Here is a 17,786-nt window from a genome sequence, read left to right as displayed (position 1 = left end):
AAATCGCTGAATGCTCTGATCTATTTCACATAAATGTAGATTCCTGTTATGCTTTCCTAAGCAGAGTTTAATAACCTTGATTAAATTTTCAGACTTGTTGGCCGCCACAATTCAGTTTGGCAAACAGCCAGGTCACTCCCTGGAGTAGCATATTTACAAACGAGCTCCAAGAGAGAAATGGCTCAGCTGAAGCATCAGCTGCTGGGCTCTGCCAATTTCAGAAGACAAGCTCATTCCTTGTACTTTTTTAAAATCCAAGGATAATGGAATACATTTCTTATAAAGAACCAAACAAGAAGTAGAAAGTGTTACAAACAATGAATGAAGGGGGGGTAGTATTTATTTACCATTTGCTTCCAAGCCAAATACTATAATTTATGTTACTTAATTTAGTCCTCCCAACAACTGAACGAGATGGATGTTACCATTCCCATTTTACAGATGACCACAGCAGAGTTAGGCAAATGTTACACAGGAGGGATGAAACCCAGGCCTTACTGGCTCCATATAAACAGTCAGATAATCTGGGTTGTGTCACATACTTTACAGTGGTACTTAATAGATATAGGGATGGAAACCCCTCATACTGCCCTTCAGAATTGCCTCAGACCAATCACGGTCAAAGTGTGATACCTGGACTAGCAGCATCAGCATCTCTGGGAACCTGTCAAAATGCAGATTCACAGGTCTCTCTCCAGACCTGCTGAATTAGAAACTTTGAGAGTTGAAGCTCAGTCATCTGTGTATTGCCAAACCCTCTGGAGGATTCTCATGTGTCTTCAAGTTGGAGAACCACTATAGCCAGTGTGAGGGGAGACCAACTAAACCGCTGCTGTTGTTGCCCCTGTATAAGGGTGTTAAAATATTACAGAAACAAATCAGAAATACCGTGGCAGTTCACTTAGATCTTTTTTTCTCTGGGAAGGTTAATTGATCTCACTTTTATTCCAGGCAGGTGATAAATTTCTTGTTACGAATTTGAACATGTGACAGAAAAACACTACTTGTTATTTCTAATATTCTTCTGCCTTCTACAAAAGGCTGATCCTGATAACCAGAATAGTTTTTGCTTGCTAAGCAAGGGTTTTCAACATTTGTCTAATGGCCATTTACCTCCCGACTCCTCCCTTGATACCTTAAGAATAAGCAGTACAGGCCCTCCCCTCTCCTCAGTCTCCTTCATGGTTCATCTTAGATCAGATTCCCTGGAAAGCAGAGCCTGAGATGGGGATTCTTGCGGCAGTGATTTAATGAGGAAGTGCTCCTTGCCAGAGGGCAGCAGACTGGGGTGTCAAGGGAAGCAAAGCAAGGATGTGGTTTCAAATGGATATTAGCTTCAGCTTGATTCCACTTATGAGAAGGTCTGGAGTATAAATCTCACTGCAAAGCTGGTCCTGCCTAGAAGGAAGGGAGCCAAATGTTTGTATCCCAGTATCATTCACGCAATGACTATGTGGGGTGGGGAGGTGAGAGTCTTACCTCCTGAGAGTGGTCTGGTGGCTGAGAGCAGCGTTTGAGAGAAAGAGGCAGCCATGAGCCATTAGCATCCAACCCTGACATCAGCTTGGGTATGGATGAACCCAGTGCAAAGGGATCTTGATGGGGCAACACCAGCATCTACTACCTGGATTTTTGTTAGGTTTCTGTTCGTCCATGAAAAAGAATGGATGTGGATTATATCCACTGTGGATATCAGTGTCCAGCCTGGCCTCAGGTATGAACTCTCCTCTCTGTCCTCTGGCCTTACAGAACCATAGTCCTGGATCAGCCACCTTCCCATTCCCCACTCAGTCTATGGGTAAATCAAATCAAGCAGTTATATTTGTAGCATCCCAGATAGTGTGCAGAGGGACACTGAACACACAAATTATACCTCCCTTTTGAATGTATTTTTATCTTGGGAACACTATTGTTTTCTAGCTTTTTCTCTCGTGAAACAAAGGGATACACTGCATTATTTTTAAACCCCATTGCGGTTTTAAAATTCATTTGCCTAATGATTTTGCTTCAGAAAGCAGTTTTTATGCTCACATTTCCTCTGGGGATGAGTTTCATAAAACACTGAATAGAAACTAAGTCTAGTGTCATTGACATAAGTCAGGTACTGCTAAGGTTGTGAAAAGTTTTAGCACATCTCAGGGAATTCAATTCCATTCAATCTGACTATATTTTTAAATTGATAATTGATCATTTTTTCTGGATAATTTTTAGGGAAGTTTTTTTTCTTTTAAAAAAATTTTCATTGGATTTGGTGTATAAATGGTTTTTTGTTACATGGATGATTTTTTTTTATTAAGTCAAATACACATAGATCATGAATACATTCATGCATATGTGGGGTACAATGTGCTGATTTTTTTTTTTATATACAATCTGACGTGGTTAAATCAAACCAATCAACATAGCTTTCACCTAGTGGTGCATCTGGGCTTTAGTTTACCTGTCACCCAATAGTGTACATTATACCAAATAGGTAATTTTTTTTTTTTTTGAGACAGAGCCTCAAGCTGTCGCCCTGGGTAGGGTGCCGTGGCATCACAGCTCACAGCAACCTCCAACTCCTGGGCTCAAGCGATTGTCCTGCCTCCGCCTCCCAAGTTGCTGGGACTACAGGCACCTGCCACAATGCCGGGCTATTTTTTGGTTGTAGCCATTATTGTTGTTTGGCAGGCCGGGGCTGGATTCGACCCCGCCAGCTCAGGTGTATGTGGCTGGCGCCTTATCCGCTTCAGCCACAGGCACCGAGCCCCACAAAGGTAATTTTTAATCCCTCACCCTCCTCTCACTCTCCCCTCTTCTGAGTCTCCAATGTTCATTATACCACTCCATATGATCATGCATACCCATAACTTAGCTCCAGCTTATAAATGAGAATATGAAGTTTTTGACTTTCCATTCTTGGTATACTTAAGATAGTGGCCTTCGGTTTCATCCAAGTTTCTGCAAAAGACATTATTTCATTCTTTTTCATGGCTGAGTAGTACTCCATGGTGTGTGTGTGTGTGTGTGTGTGTGTGTATAAATCACATTTCTTTATCCACTTATCAGTTGGTGGGCACATAAGTCGATGCCTTAACTTTGTCCATTGTAAATTGTGCTGCAATTCACTTGACTCCAAGTGTCTTTTTTATACATGTTTAATGGCTTCTTTGGTGGGGGGGGAAGTAAGGGGATTGCTAGACCAAATGGCAGACCTACTTTTAGCTCTTTGAGGAATCTCTATACTGTTTCCTATGGAAGTTATACTAGGTTACATTCCTACCAACAGTGTATAAGCATTCCCTTTTCACAACTTCCACACCAACATCTACCCTGTTTCCCCGAAAAAAAGTGTCTTATTTTAAGGTGTGCTCCCAAAGATGCACTAGGTCTTATTTTCAGGGGACGTCTTATCTTTCCTGTAAGTAGGTTTTATTTTTGGAGGATGTCTTATTTTCGGGGAAACAGGGTACATTATTGGTTTTTGTCTTTTTAATAATGGTCATTCTGATAAGGGTTATGGAATATCTCATTGTGATTTTAATTTGAATTTTAGGATAGAATTTCTTTACAATACTAAAGAGCTGCAGAGTTGATTCTCTAATCCCTCTTTCAATGATCTGTGGCATATATTTTCCATTCAAAATGTGTATATGACTGGCTTGGCGCTTGCGGCTCAAGTGGTTAAGGTGCCAGCCACAAACACCTGAGCTGGTGGGTTTGAATCCAGCCCGGGCCCGCCAAACAGCAATGACGGCTGCAACCAAAAAATAGCCGGGCATTGTGGCTGGCGCCTGTGGTCCCAGCTACTTGGGAAGCTGAGGCAAGAGAATCGCTTAAGCCCAGGAGTTGGAGGTTGCTGTGAGCTAGGAGGCCACAGTGATAAAGAGACACTCTGACTCAAACAAACAAACATAAAAACACTTGGTAAATGAAGTCCAGCCCAGGCCTCAACCTTTGCTCAGTCCTTTCCCCTGAGACCTTTGCACAGGGCATAATTCACACAGCAGTAGGTGGTATTCCTGATTGTATTCTGGTGTTCCAAGTCTGGTCATTGTGACTTGACTGGTTTTTCCTTATTCAATATTACCCTTGTATTTTTCAAAATACATCAATCTTACAAAATTGCTAAGTAGCACTGTGTCTCAAGATGTGCCTCAACCTTCTCCATACAAGACATTGATGAGATCTTCGAAAACAAACAGGCTCAAAAGGAATGTGTTCTGGACACTCTCTCCAAATGCAGTCTTCACACATTTTTATCACATGAGAAGACTTGACCTGGAGTATTGGCTCTGGATTAAGGGGCCTCTCCCATTTTAACTGAGGTTCTAGGGTCCCTTGACTTAGGAGAGCTAAGGTGGCAGTGCCATAATGATCTTCTGTGCAGATCTTTCTATCCAAGGGCTTTACAAGAATCAAATCTCTAGCACAATATACAATAGCTGACGTTGACTTATTTTTCTAAAGTACCTGGAAGCATATCACTGAAAAAAACCTGGTGATTCTTCTCTGACAATGAAATCATTGCAGTGTAATCACTTCCGGTTTCTACTCCCAATGTTACAGTGGAGAAAGCCTAGAAAAAAAAGAACTCGTTGTCTAGTTATATCAATTAAGTGGATAGAATTTATTATGTACACCAAGGATCCAAGGGCCATTGTTAGAATTTTTGTTAATCTTTGGAGTTGCAGTAGTTACATAGGAAAAGGAACAAAGGAAGAAAGGGTAAGAAGAAATAGGAGATGAAAATAATTTACAAAATTTTAGGCCAAATTTTCTTCTTCTTTTTTTTTTCCTGATAGCATAAATAATGTTTTTTAAGATGAAAATAAATTCATAAAGGATTGGGTTAAGAAGGAAGTTAAATTGTGTATACATCAAAAAGAAAGCTTTGGGGCTTTTCGAGGAAAAAGTGACTACATTTGACCAAAAAGCAAAAAAAAAAAAAAAGATTATAAATTCTTTTCAATTGAAGAAGAAGACTAGACCATTCATTTGGTGCAAAGAATGGCCAGAAAAGAGATGATGGCTCATTACCATGGGGTAATTTATTGGTAATTTTATTTGGTAAGTGAATAGAGACTCCTTTTTGTCACGTATTTCTTCTATATTTTTAATATGTAGGCAGTTTGAGAGCGAGCCTTCACAATCCATATGATGCCTTCTGGTTAAGTCATTTCTATACTCTCTCCTGAAAGAAGATATTCCGCTGAACCCCACTCTCTTTCTTTCTTAAGTACTTCCAATAAATTACCATAGACATGAAAGTCACCTTTAACATTTACTGGAAAAATTGATTTTTTTTCTGTAACATCAGAGGCTTCCCCCACACACAAAGTATGTTTTATTGCCTCTTCATTGCAAATCTAATTTGTAATTCATCTCTTGCTTACTCATTTAAGTCATAGCTGTCTGCTGAAGAATATCAGTCAACCAGCCTGGAAACATTCCTCTAATAGTAGAGGTAGAATGGAAGGGAAATTACATTATTGTATCCTCTGAAAAATGTGAAATTCTTTCAGATCACTTATGTTATTTAACAGTTTAACTAAAAAACTTCAAATTGTATCATAATTATTCAATAATACAAATGTGGGTCACCCACAAGAGAAATCTAGTTTTAATTACATTATAATAATTCAACAATGCAAATTTTGATTATCCCAAAGAAAAATTAGAGGGAAAAGACTAGCAAGTAGTAGATTTATGGAAATATCCAATGTGTGGTATGAATACATGCATGAAAAGGACAGAGGTGAAAATATTAAATTTCTCCTGCTGGAGAATTTGAACCTAAGAAAATGCCACTGTAGGTATCCATGGTTTTACCACTTGCTAACAAAGATTTCTTTTGGCTTGTACCATTAACTGTTCATTACAGAGAAGAGACACATGCTTTTGAAGAATGTCCTCAACCCCAATATTCCCACAAATGATTGGAAAAAACTCTAGAGTTTGAGTATAGTGATAGCTGTTTTTTAAGCATTTTATGATTTGCCTCCGTAAGTGAATGTCTGTCTATCTCCTTGGCCTGAAAATTGTACCACATCTGCAATATGGATGATTTAGCTCTCTTGTTGGTCCTAGGGGACATGAACACAGCCCACACATCTACCAGCAGCTGACTGCCTGGTAAATGTTTACTTATAAATTAGCGTGGGTGATAATTTATTAAAGTAATAAGCATAGATTACATTTAATGACTTAGACATTATGCATTATGAGCATAATATTTTATATTTAGTTGGAACAAATTTATATGATAATTAATATGATAGTCAAATGTAACTTAGAAATTGAAAATTGGAGAGACAGTTTTAACCAAGTCAAGCTGGGTATTCCAGTACATCAGCACTTAAATTAAGGGCTTCGGGAAGGTTTCACAGTGGCAAAGCAATATCATACAGTTCACCTATGTCATATGCAAGGGATTTGTTTATTTTTTAGATTCTCTTCTTCCCCCATAAACCAATTCATTCTGCTACTGTAGAATATCATTTCTTTCTTGACAAGCATCATTGCATCAAAACTTAGGCTTCTGGAGCTGAGGTGAGTAATCCGTCAGCAGAGACACCATGACAGCCTGAGAAGATACAACAGAGAAAGAAAGAAATGGATAAACATTAGCAACAGTCAGTTTAGGGACCTAGAGAAGGGGAATTAAGTTTCGGCTTTATAGGCCTACAGTTAAAATGTGTTTTCCCAAGGAAATGATAAGAGAACCATTGTGAACTAATATTCATTTATGTATTGGATAAGGGAAGCTTAAGAGGAATCAGATGGACCCCAGTAATGTACAAACAGTGTGCTTACTTAGGCCTCTGACTAGTGGGTCACAGAGCTGAAATGAATTGCCACAGTGGTATGCACGATTGGATTTTCTAGTTATTAGCAAAATCTAGGCATTGGCTGGTTTTAGAGAAATATAATCCTTCTCATTCCAGTTCAGAGTGTTTATATTGTGGTTTGGTCCCTTGCAACCTAGAGAAGTTTAGGATAAGTCAGGGGTAGAGTAATAAAAATAAATCATTTGGGCTAACAAGTAATTTCTGCTATCTGAATCTGGGCCTTCCTGAAAGAGCATTAACTGTATAGCCAAGAGTACAGCTTCCTCTTAGGATGTCAGCCACTAATTTTCACTTTTATTCTTCTCAAGCTCTACAACAGTGACAATAATAATAGAATCAGAAACAACAAGGGTGAATATTTACTGAGTGCTTACTAAGTACCAGACAGTGTACCAAGTGCCTTATCTTGTGTCAGTCAAGAAATTTTTGTCAAGTACTATGCCAGGTGCTTTAGTGAGCTAGAGAAAAAGTTCATGCACTATCTCATTTAAAGTGATGAACTTCTGCCAGAAAGGCTATGTTAACCACTGTGATAAAAATGTGTCAAATGGTTTATGTAGTGAGTGTATGATGCCCCATAATCATATCATTGTATACAGTTATGATTTAATAAAAAAATTAAAAAAAAGAAAAAAAAATAAAAAAAAATAAAGTGATGAACTTCTAAGGTAGCTTCTGTCATTATCATTTGTAGATGAGGAAATCAATACTTGAGATAACAGTGCAGAATTGGTTGGATCCTAGGTTTCTCTGATTCCACTCTTCCCAAAAATGATTATGAATATTAATTATTATTCATGTGTACATTTATGGGATACCATGTCATGTTTTGATATATGCATATGAGGTGGAATGATTAATTAATACAACCATCACCTTACTTACCTATCTTTTAGATGATGAGACATTTGAAATTTATTCTCTTAGTTATTTTGAAGTATACATTATTATTGACTATCATCACCCTGCTGTACAATGGACCTCAAAACCTATTCTTCCCTTTGATCAACAACTCCCCATTGCCACCTCTTCTCCCAACTCCAACCTCTGATAACCATCATCCTGTTTTCTGCTTCTATGAGTTCAACTATTTAGAGTCCATATATAAGTGAGGTCATGCAGTATTGGTCTTTCTGTGCCTGGCTTGTTTCACTTATAATCATGTCCACCAAAAAAATGTTAGCATCAACGAGGGAATTCAGTAAAGTTTCAGAATACAAAATCAACATACTGTGGTGCATCTTACAGGGGTATTTGCGAAACTTGGTAAATGTAGAATGTAAATGTTTTGGCACAGTAACTGAGATAACGCCGGAAAGGCTATGTTAACCACTGTGATAAAAATGTGTCAAATGGTTTATGAAGCGAGTGTATGATGCCCCATGATCATATCAATGTATACAGTTATGATTTAATAAAAAAAAATCAACATACAAAAATTAGTAGTGCTTCTGAATGCTAATAATTAACTATGTACAAAGGAAATTAAGGAAACAATCATACTTATAATAGCAACCAAAAGAATTACCTAGATGCAATTCTAACCAAGAAGGTAAAAGACATGTATATGGGGAACTATAAAACACTGACGAAAGAAATCAAAGAGAATACAAATAAATGGAAAGATATCCTGTGATCATGGTTTGGAAAAATTAGGATTGTGAAAATGTCCACACTACCCAAAGTGATCTACAGACTCACTGCTACCCCTATCAAAATTCAATGTCATTCTTCACAGAAATAGAAGATACAACCCTTACATTTGTAAAAAACTGCAAAAGACCCCAAATAGCCAAAGCAATCTTGAGCAAGAAGAACCAAGCTGAAAGCATCACACTCAATTTCAAAACATGCTATAAAGCGATTGTAACATCAAAACAACATGGTACTGACATAAAAACAGACACATCAGTCAATAGAACAGGAAGAAAATCCCAGAAATAAATTCATGCATTTATAGTCAATTGATTTGTGATTAATGTGTCAAGAACACATAATGGGAACAGGATAGTCTCTTCAATAAATGATATTGAGAAAACTGGATGTCCATACACAGAAGAATGAAATTGGACCTTTGTCTCACACCTTATAAAAAATCAACTGAAAGTGGATTAAAGACTTAAATATAAAACCTGAAACTATAAAACTACTAGAAGAAGACATAGAGGAAAATCTCCACGACATTGGTTTAGGCAAAGTTTTTTGCATATGAGCCTAAGAACACAAGTAACATATGCAAAAATAGACTAAAGGTATTGCATCAAACTAAAAACTGCTTGAAGGGATGACCTACAACTTGGACTTTACCTAACAAATGCAAACAATATAACCTAAACATCTGGGGAAAAAAAGAAATAATAGACAATGTGAAGAAACAACCCACAGAATGGGAGAAAATATTTGTAAATCATATATCTGATAAGGGTTTACTATACAAAAATATATAAGGAATTCAATAGGAAGAAAGAAAAAATCTGACTAAAAAATGGGCAAAGGACCTAAACAGATATTTTTTAAAAGAAGACATGCAAATGATCAACAAGTACTCCAAAAGATGCTCACTAACCATTAGGGAAATGCAAATCAAAATCATAATGAGATATCACCACACAACTATTAGAATGGCTCTTATCAAAATGATAAAAGACAACTAATGTTGAGAAGGATGGGGAGAAGTGGGAGCTCTTGTACATTGTTGGTGGGAATGCAAATTGGTACAGCCTTTATGGAAAATGGTGTGGAGATTTCTTAAAGAACTAAAAATCGAGCTACCATATGATCCAGTAATCCCACTTCTGTGTATATAGCCACAGGAACTGAAATCGGTGTGCTAAAGGGATAGCTGTACTCCTGTGTTCACTGCAGCATTACTCACAATAGACAAGATGTAGATTCAACCTAAATACCATCAATGGATGGACAAAAGAAGAAACTGTGGTGTATATATACAATGAAATACCAACCAGCCTTTAAAAAGAAGGAAATTCTGTCATTTGTGACAACATGGGTAAACCTAGATGACTCCACTCTTAAGAGTAGTTTTACCACCTCATAATTACTTGCTTTTACACTTCAACCATACTGTACAGGTGTCCCTAGCCTATATCAGAAGAGTAGGTCTTATATTCCAAAGACCTTCACTGAATGTGTTTATCAGCAACGGTGTGCCAGGCCCTGAGCTGAGTGCTTTATGTGCATCTCACCATTTAATATTCTTTCCTACTTCATGAAGTGGTAAGAGATTTGAAATACAGAAACTGAGATGTAGGAATTTTCCTGAGTGGTATTGGTGAGAGTTGGATCTGCTCTTGCCTGGCCCTGGAAACTGACTCCTCTGCTCAGATGACTCTTACCTCATTGAACCCTCACAACTTGAGGAAATTGTTTCTATCCTTATCCCCATTTTTCCTGTGAAGAAACTGGGCTTAGTGAAATTAAGGCACTTGCAAGACTACACATAGACTCAGAATTTTAACCTGATTTTCCAAACCTATGTTCTAAAACCAATAGCCTATATTGCCTTTAGGCTATAAAAATGAATCAAGTACATGTTTAGGATATGTGTCACCTTTGTTATACTCTGCTAAGCATATCGAAGAACATTATAAACAAGATCACTGCTCTTATGAAGAAGTTTTCATCACAGGAGGGACAGACAACAAACAAACAGAAACAAATGAGGAAATATCAGATAGTGTCATTAGAAAATGAAAAAAGGGCATAAAGGAAGCTTGGGAACCATTTAAGGTTGCCTGGGACAACCTTGTTAAAGGAGCAACATATACAGTGAAGTCTGAATGACAAGGAAGTAGAGAGGGCAAACTCTTGAATAAAAACATATACTGGGGGAAAAAAATCAAGCTTTTAAAATATGTGTTCCTGGGACCACATCTCGGGTTTTGCCTTTTTTAAGTGTTCAAATTAAAATGAGGGTGTGCATTTTTATATTACATTGTTCTCACTTCCAGGGTAAAGTTCCAGTTGTAAAAGAACCCCTCACCCTGGATGTGTGTTATACACCCTGGCAATGTGCATATTAGGTGAGATTCTGCCGCAGGGTCTCCCTCCTTCTGCCAATCGTCCTCCGGAGTTTGCTTTTAATGGTCATTGGATGGGTCAAGCTTATTTTCAAATAAAAAACTTAGAAAGTCAACTTGGAGTAAGGTTGTCAGGTTTAGTTACATAAACACAGACAAACAGTTAAATAGGAAATTCAGATAAATAAATAAATAAATAAATAAATAAATAAATAAATAAATATTTTACTGTGTGTTCCAAATATTGCATGGGACCTACTTGTACTAAAAAAAACTATTCATTTTTGGGTGGTGCCTGTGGCTCAAAGGGGTAGGGCGCCAGCCCCATATGCCGGAGGTGGTGGGTTCAAACCCAGCCCTGACCAAAAACTGCAAAAAAAAGTATTCATTTTTATCTCAAATTGAAATTTAATTGAATGACCTGTATTTTATCTGATAATCTTAACTTGGAGAGAAGTAAAAGACTATATAAAATATCATGAATTACATTTGCACTAGTGTTACATTCTTAAGGGTCGTCTGGATATCAGTGGTTTGAAGCTTTTGGGGAGGGTCCTTTTTGGTTACTTTTGTTTCACAGTACAATTATAGCCAGACGAAGACACCCTGCCTGACTTTTCGTGAGTCCTATTGCCTTAGGAATCATTTAAAAATATGAAAGCAAACTTTGTGAGAAGGAAAGGGTGTTTTTTTTTTGTTGTTTGTTTGTTTTTATTTTTATTTTTTTAGGTCTGTGTGCTATGAAGAGAATAATGTGATTACTAGAGTGTTTTTGAAAAGTATTGCTGGAAATTACCCAGCATGGAAGCATTATAAAGCTACTCTAAGTGCTGAAAGACAAGTATTTTGCTTTAAAAATGTTATATGCTTTAAGAATATGCTCTTCTTCTTCTTTTAGTTATTACTAGCATCTCTGAACTGGAGGCCAGATTGTGTCTTTCCTTGCTTCTTCCATCCTGATTTTAAATGAAGTTGTGTGTGTGGAAATCATTCTCTGGAGTAGTTCTGTCCAGTAGAATTTTCTGCAATGATGGAAATGTTCAATGTTTGTGCTGCCCAATACAAATAGTATACCTCCCAACCACATGTGGCAATTGAGCATTTAAAATGTGGTTAGTATAACTGAGGAACTAAATCTTCAAGTCTGTTAATTTTTTTTTTTCTGAGACAGAGCCTCAAGCTGTCATCCTGGGTAGAGTGCCATGGCATTACAGCTCACAGCAACCTCCAACTCCTGGGCTCAAGCGATTCTCCTGCTTCCGCCTCCCTAGTAGCTGGGACTACAGGCACCCACTACAACGCCCAGCTATTTTTTGGTTGCAGCCATCATTGTTGTTTGGTGGGCCCAGGCTGGAATCGAATCCGCCAGCTCAGGTGTATGTGGCTGGTGCCTTAGCAGCTTGAGCCATAGGCGCCAAGCCAAGTTCATTAAATTTTAATTAATCTAGATTTAAATTTAAATTTAAATAGCCACATGTGTCTGGTGGCTACCATATCAGATAGGGCAGTTCTAGAATAAGAAAAGTATTGTGCCTTTAGAATATCCTAGAAAAATATCACAGCAGTGCTGAGTCAATAGGCCATTTCAAATAAGCTAAGAATAATTTCTTTGCCTATAAAATAGAAATTTAGTGTGGATAATCCGTATGATCTTATCCCACTTGAAAATGTTATGCTTCTATGAATTGACCGCACATTCTTCTTTTTTTTTTTTTTTTTATCTCCAATGGCTGGTAGAGGAGAGTAGGTGCTCATCGTATGGCTGTGGAAGTGAACTGAATTCAAAGGGACCTCCAAATCATCTAGCTCAGAGATATAAAATGTGCAGCATGTGTATCACCACTGCCTTTCCAGTACCCACATCAGGCACACTTATTAGTTACACTCTTCTTTCTGTCCCATACAACATGCATGCTCAGAAGCCTTCTCAACAGAAGACTCCCAGTAGCCTGTTGATGAAATTAGGGACAAAAGATTAAAACTCATTTGTCCTCTCTGTGGCTTGATTTGCTTATTTTATAGATGAGGAAGGAAACTGGGGCTTAGAGTGTTAATACCTACCCAAGATGATGTAGCTAACTAATATTAAAGCCAGTTACGGAAGTCAAATCTCCTCACTCCCACCTGAACATTCCTCCTACTTTAGACTCTTCTATTTCCTCAAAATATATTTTCCCTTAAGAATGGTGGGCACCTCTAGGGTATGGGGAATGGAGAGATGGAGACCTAGATAGATGGAAAATGGGTGGATGCAAGACTTCAACCACATGAATACTTTATATATTTCATTTTTAAAATAAATTGAATTTAAAGATTTTTTGAAAGAAACTCTTTAAAATTCCAGAAGTACAGAGAGCACTTCAATAATTGACGCTTCAGAAATCTTTGTTAGTTTTCCCCTCCAAATTTCTACAAAGAACCTACTTTAATGGATTTCTTTACCTTTGTAACTTTAGTAGTCTTTTGATGAAAAATAGAGCTCAAGGAAAATGTTTTGCTCTTATCTATGACTGAGGTATATGGTTGGAGAACTCAAATTTCCTTTTTGTCATCTAGATCTCTGCTACTCAAAATGTGGTCCACAGGACAGTGACGCTTACATTATCTGGGTGCTTGTTAGAAGTGCCAAATCTCAGGCCCCATCTCAGATGTACAGAATCCAAATATGTACTTTAACTAAATCACTAGCTGAGTCAAGTGCACATTAAAGCTTCAGAAGCATTGGTTTAAATGACATGGCGATTGCCATTTTGGCCAGAATTAGCAGGCTGAGTTGGAAAGGTATCTATAAAAAATCAACCCTGTTACTAGATATGACAAATTGAGGCTTAATATACAACCTTCCACTGAAAAGGCAGTCATGATTGACTTCCAAGAAGCCATACTGGAGTTTGACCTCTTGCTGGTTGCTGTATCAGATCAACAAATAAGACAATGATAATGAGGACAATAATTCTAATAACAATATTTAGCGTGTATTAGGCACCATACCAAAAGCTTTACATGTATTATTTTAATGTTCACAATAATCCTATTCCAATTTATAAATTAGATAAATAATTATCAGATAGTCCTTTGCAGCTTGCCTTTCTTTTTCTTTTTTTTTTTTATCTATTAGCCGTTTAATTAGGTTCTCTTTAAGAAATTTAAAACACCATTTTATGAGGGTAAGCTCCATTTGTCACGGCAAACACGCATCGCAGGTAGCCCTGGAGCTGAGGAATAGCCTTGATCTTCGGTAAAATTTGCGAGTCCACAGCTTTTTGATCAACCTTGCGCTGTTCTGTTATCTCATATTTCTCTTTTTCTGTGGTGAAGATCTCACCTTCCTGGTGTCTGGGCTTCCGGAGCTTCTTCTTCTTGAAATAAGCATCAGTAAGATGCTTCGGGATTTTAACATTACTGATGTCAATTTTTGTGGTGGTGGCGATGACAAATTTCTGGTGTGTCCTTCATAGAGGAACTCTATTAAGGGACAGAGGTCCAGTCACAAGTAGCAAGCCACTGCCCAGTTGCTTTAGGAAAACCACTCTCTTGCCTTTGTGGCGTCCAGTGAGGATAATTAGAATGGTCCCGGGTGTGATGCTAGATCGCAGTTTTCTCACATGCTGACTGAATGGTTTTTTGCCATGGCTCAATAGCTTTCGAGGCACATCTTCAGTGGGATAGTATCTAGGCATTTTGCGAAGTTTAACGACCCGAGTACCACCATTCTTGTCCCCACCAACTGGTTTTGTAACAGTGGCAAGGACCTTCGCCTTCTTTTTCTTTTCAATCTTGGATTTAGCTGCTGAGTATTTCCTCTTATACATAGCCTTTCTCGTATACATGGCAGATCGGGAATATCTGCCTATTCCTCTGACAAGAACAGGATTTCTGCTGCAGTGGGGCTTCCCCTTCTTGGCCTTAGGCCTCTTCTCTTTATTAACAGGTTTCTTCTCTTTAGAAACCGGCTTCTCAACTTTTTCACCCGCCATCTTGCAAGACGGGAAAGAGAACTAAAGTCTCTTGCCTTTCTCTTTTATAGAGGCTAAAAGATTAAAATTACATTTCCAAGACTCTCTTGCAGCTAGAGGACAGGGGTGCCCCTCAGCTGCAACTACTCCAGACTTAAATGCATAAGTGAACAATATGCAGTGGAAGCCACCTTCTAAAAAAATTGGATATTTGGCTCCAATGCAGGTGGAGACATGTTTTTCAGCTGGGGTAGCTACAATGGAGTATTTCGCATCTAGTTTCCAGGGTCTTAGATACCAGACTATGGGTGGCTGTGTCAGTATCAGTGGTGTTCTGGCTACAAAAGAACCACAGTGTTGCCAGACAATTTCCTGCCTGTGTTATCTCTGGTTACCTGGTGTCCACCAGTGATTTGCTGCACTTCATTTCCCAAGAAATTTTTGAAGTCCCTTAACATCTTTTAATAAATTTGTTTCCATTTCTCTACCTAGAGTTGACTCTGTTCTTTGCAAGAAGACCCTGGATGTTCAGTAATTGAAACCAGTTAAATTGCTAAAAGTTAAAAAATAATGGAGCTGTTATGGCATGTGAGTACTATATTCAGTTTCCCAGAAAAGAAGGAAATTAGATTTTTTGAATAAGGGGTTTCTATAATAATGAACAAAGAGATTTTAAAGTAAGAATTATACAACTTACAACAGTTATCAAAAAATGGTGGCTGGTGCTCAGGCTGATCAAAGGCAGTAAGAATTTTTATTAAAATATATTTATTTAGAAGGGGATCAATTTTACTCCTTTAAAATACACTATAAGTGCTAACGAGCAATAATGATCTATATAAACTTTCTAGGAAAAAGTAGATAACCATATGAGTATGTAATGTAGTTGAATAACCTTTGTTGTTTAATATTTACCAAAAATCATGAATGTCTAAGTTGGTACCCCTCAAAGAACTCCATGTCCTCTATTTCTTGCTTTTTTTCTTTTCTTCTTCTTTTTTTTTCTTTTCTTTTTTTGAGACAGAGTCTCACTTTCCTGCCCTGGCGGTCACAGCTCACAGCAACCTCAAATCCTTGGGCTCAAGCAATTCTCCTGCCTCAGCCTCCCAAGTAGCTGGGACTACAGGTACCCACTACAATGCACAGCTATTTTTAGAGATGGAGGTCTCACTCTTGCTCAGGCTGGTCTCCAACCCATGAGCTCAGGCAATCTACCCACTTCAGCCTCCCAGCATGCTAGGATTACAGGCCTGAGCCTCTGTGCCCGACCTCATTTCTTGTTTCTTGCTTACCATGATTGTCCACTTTCTGTTTTCTGCCTCTGGGAACACTAGTGATCGTGGAGAATAAAAGACTTCATCATCCACTTCTTCTGGCTTTCTGGGCAAGCAGTGTAGAAATGTCCAGTCAGAAGCAGCAACTTTTGCAGTCTAAAGAGATGAGGATAAGACCATGTTTTAACTATTATATGTGGTAGTCATATTTGTCTTCTTCAATACTTAAAAATACATCTGGCCTTGGGTCAGAGATCAATACAAGGAGAGATACAAGGGGGCAGAGTGAAGGTTTTATCTCAAGACATCCTGGGAGAGATGTAGGTAGTACCTTCCACTTAGGGAATTTTATAGTCTTTTCTTGATTTGGGAGATCATCACTGCAAGTTAAACAACAAACTCAGTCTTCTGGTATTCTGTTGAGTGGGATAGTGGTCATGTCACTAAAGAACTCTACTAGTATAATATGTAGCTGATAGCAAAAGTCACCAATTATACCCCACTTAAAAAAAAAAAGCTGCTTTGATACGATAGTATTATATTTTGAGTTTATCTCCATGTTACAATTTTTAACACTCGAAGCATACTTCATAACTAGTTAAAAACGATTTGAAGAAAAGCACTGAGATAGGACTGAATTAAACAGGATTGTAAGCACTGTGCACTAGAGGTTTCATTCTTAATGCAAATGTACTAGCAGTTTGAAGTTTCTCCAGCACTTAATTTCTGAAAGTTACATTTCCCCATCCATTTCCATTGTTCCCTTACAGACTCAAAATTTCATTCCCACATGCTTACTTACCTCAAAATTACTGCCTTTGTACTAAAATTTTGTTTTACCTCCCACCCTAGCTCTATGTTCAGAGCATTCTGAATTTCTAGCAAAATGACACAGAAAAAGGATAACATTTATACCTGTCACACATCAGGGAAGTAAATGATTGTTCTTCAAGCCTACAGTCCCAGAACCAGAAAAATACAATTTTTAGATTGCACATGAACTTTATGTCTACTGTGTATATGAGGTAAATGATGTAATTTAAAATATATCCATAAAAATATTTACCACATATATGACAAGGGGTTAGCCATAACATATAAAGAATCCCTATAACCAATAATGAGAAAGACAAAAAAAGAGAAAATGAGCAAAAGATATGATACCAATTTATAGGGAAAAAAATGAAAATGAGCTGTAAACATGAAAAGAAGTTTAATTTCACTAGTAATCAGGGAAATGCAAATTTTAAAAAGCATGAGATACTGGATGGAAGTAGAACACATTATTCTTAGTAACACCTCACAAAAATGGAGAAGCAAGAATCCTATGTACTCAATTCTGATATGAGGACAATTAATGACCTAGTCCCCGGTGGAGGCTGGGGGAAGGAGAGAACAGAGAGAGGAATGGAGGGGGAAATGGGGAATCATGATGTGTGGCACAACTTTTGGGGGTGGGACACAATTATAAGAGGGATTTTATCTAACAAATGCGATCAATGTAACCTGGTTCTTAGTACCCTCAATAAATCCCCAACAATAAAAAAAAGGGGGGGAGGAGGCAGAGCAAGATGGCAGCCGAGTAACAGCTTCGTTGCATCTGGGCACCGTGAGTCTGGGGATATAGGACTCCAGGCATCTCTGGCTGGTGGATCTGCCTATCATCACCCCTGAGAGGATACAGGGAGT

At 37.9% G+C, this 17,786-nt stretch overlaps 2 protein-coding genes across 2 annotated transcripts in view; both read right to left on the bottom strand.

Moving 5' to 3' along the window:
* Positions 1 to 6,198: 6,198 nt before the first annotated feature.
* Positions 6,199 to 17,786, bottom strand: part of OTC (ornithine transcarbamylase) — an 85,552-nt gene continuing 73,964 nt past the window's right edge. Inside the window, exons 9-10 of the mRNA XM_053579571.1 lie at positions 16,116 to 16,253; positions 6,199 to 6,565 (exon numbers count right to left, since the gene is read on the bottom strand). Of these exons, the coding sequence (XP_053435546.1) occupies positions 6,506 to 6,565; positions 16,116 to 16,253 (198 nt within the window). The 3' untranslated portion in view covers positions 6,199 to 6,505. The remainder of the gene's footprint in view (positions 6,566 to 16,115; positions 16,254 to 17,786) is intronic.
* LOC128577360 (60S ribosomal protein L6-like) lies at positions 13,989 to 14,878 on the bottom strand. Its single transcript, XM_053579572.1, has one exon. The coding sequence runs from the start codon at positions 14,842 to 14,844 to the stop codon at positions 14,320 to 14,322; it is 525 nt and encodes a 174-aa protein (XP_053435547.1). The 5' UTR covers positions 14,845 to 14,878; the 3' UTR covers positions 13,989 to 14,319.

This window comes from Nycticebus coucang, chromosome X, assembly GCF_027406575.1.
Source record: "Nycticebus coucang isolate mNycCou1 chromosome X, mNycCou1.pri, whole genome shotgun sequence".
NCBI classification, from domain to species: domain Eukaryota; kingdom Metazoa; phylum Chordata; class Mammalia; order Primates; family Lorisidae; genus Nycticebus; species Nycticebus coucang.
This window is presented reverse-complemented; position numbering and strand designations above follow the sequence as displayed.

Excerpts from the sequence above, each read along its gene's own strand:
- LOC128577360 (XM_053579572.1), bottom strand. The coding sequence starts at position 14,844 with ATGGCGGGTGAAAAAGTTGAGAAGCCGGTTTCTAAAGAGAAGAAACCT.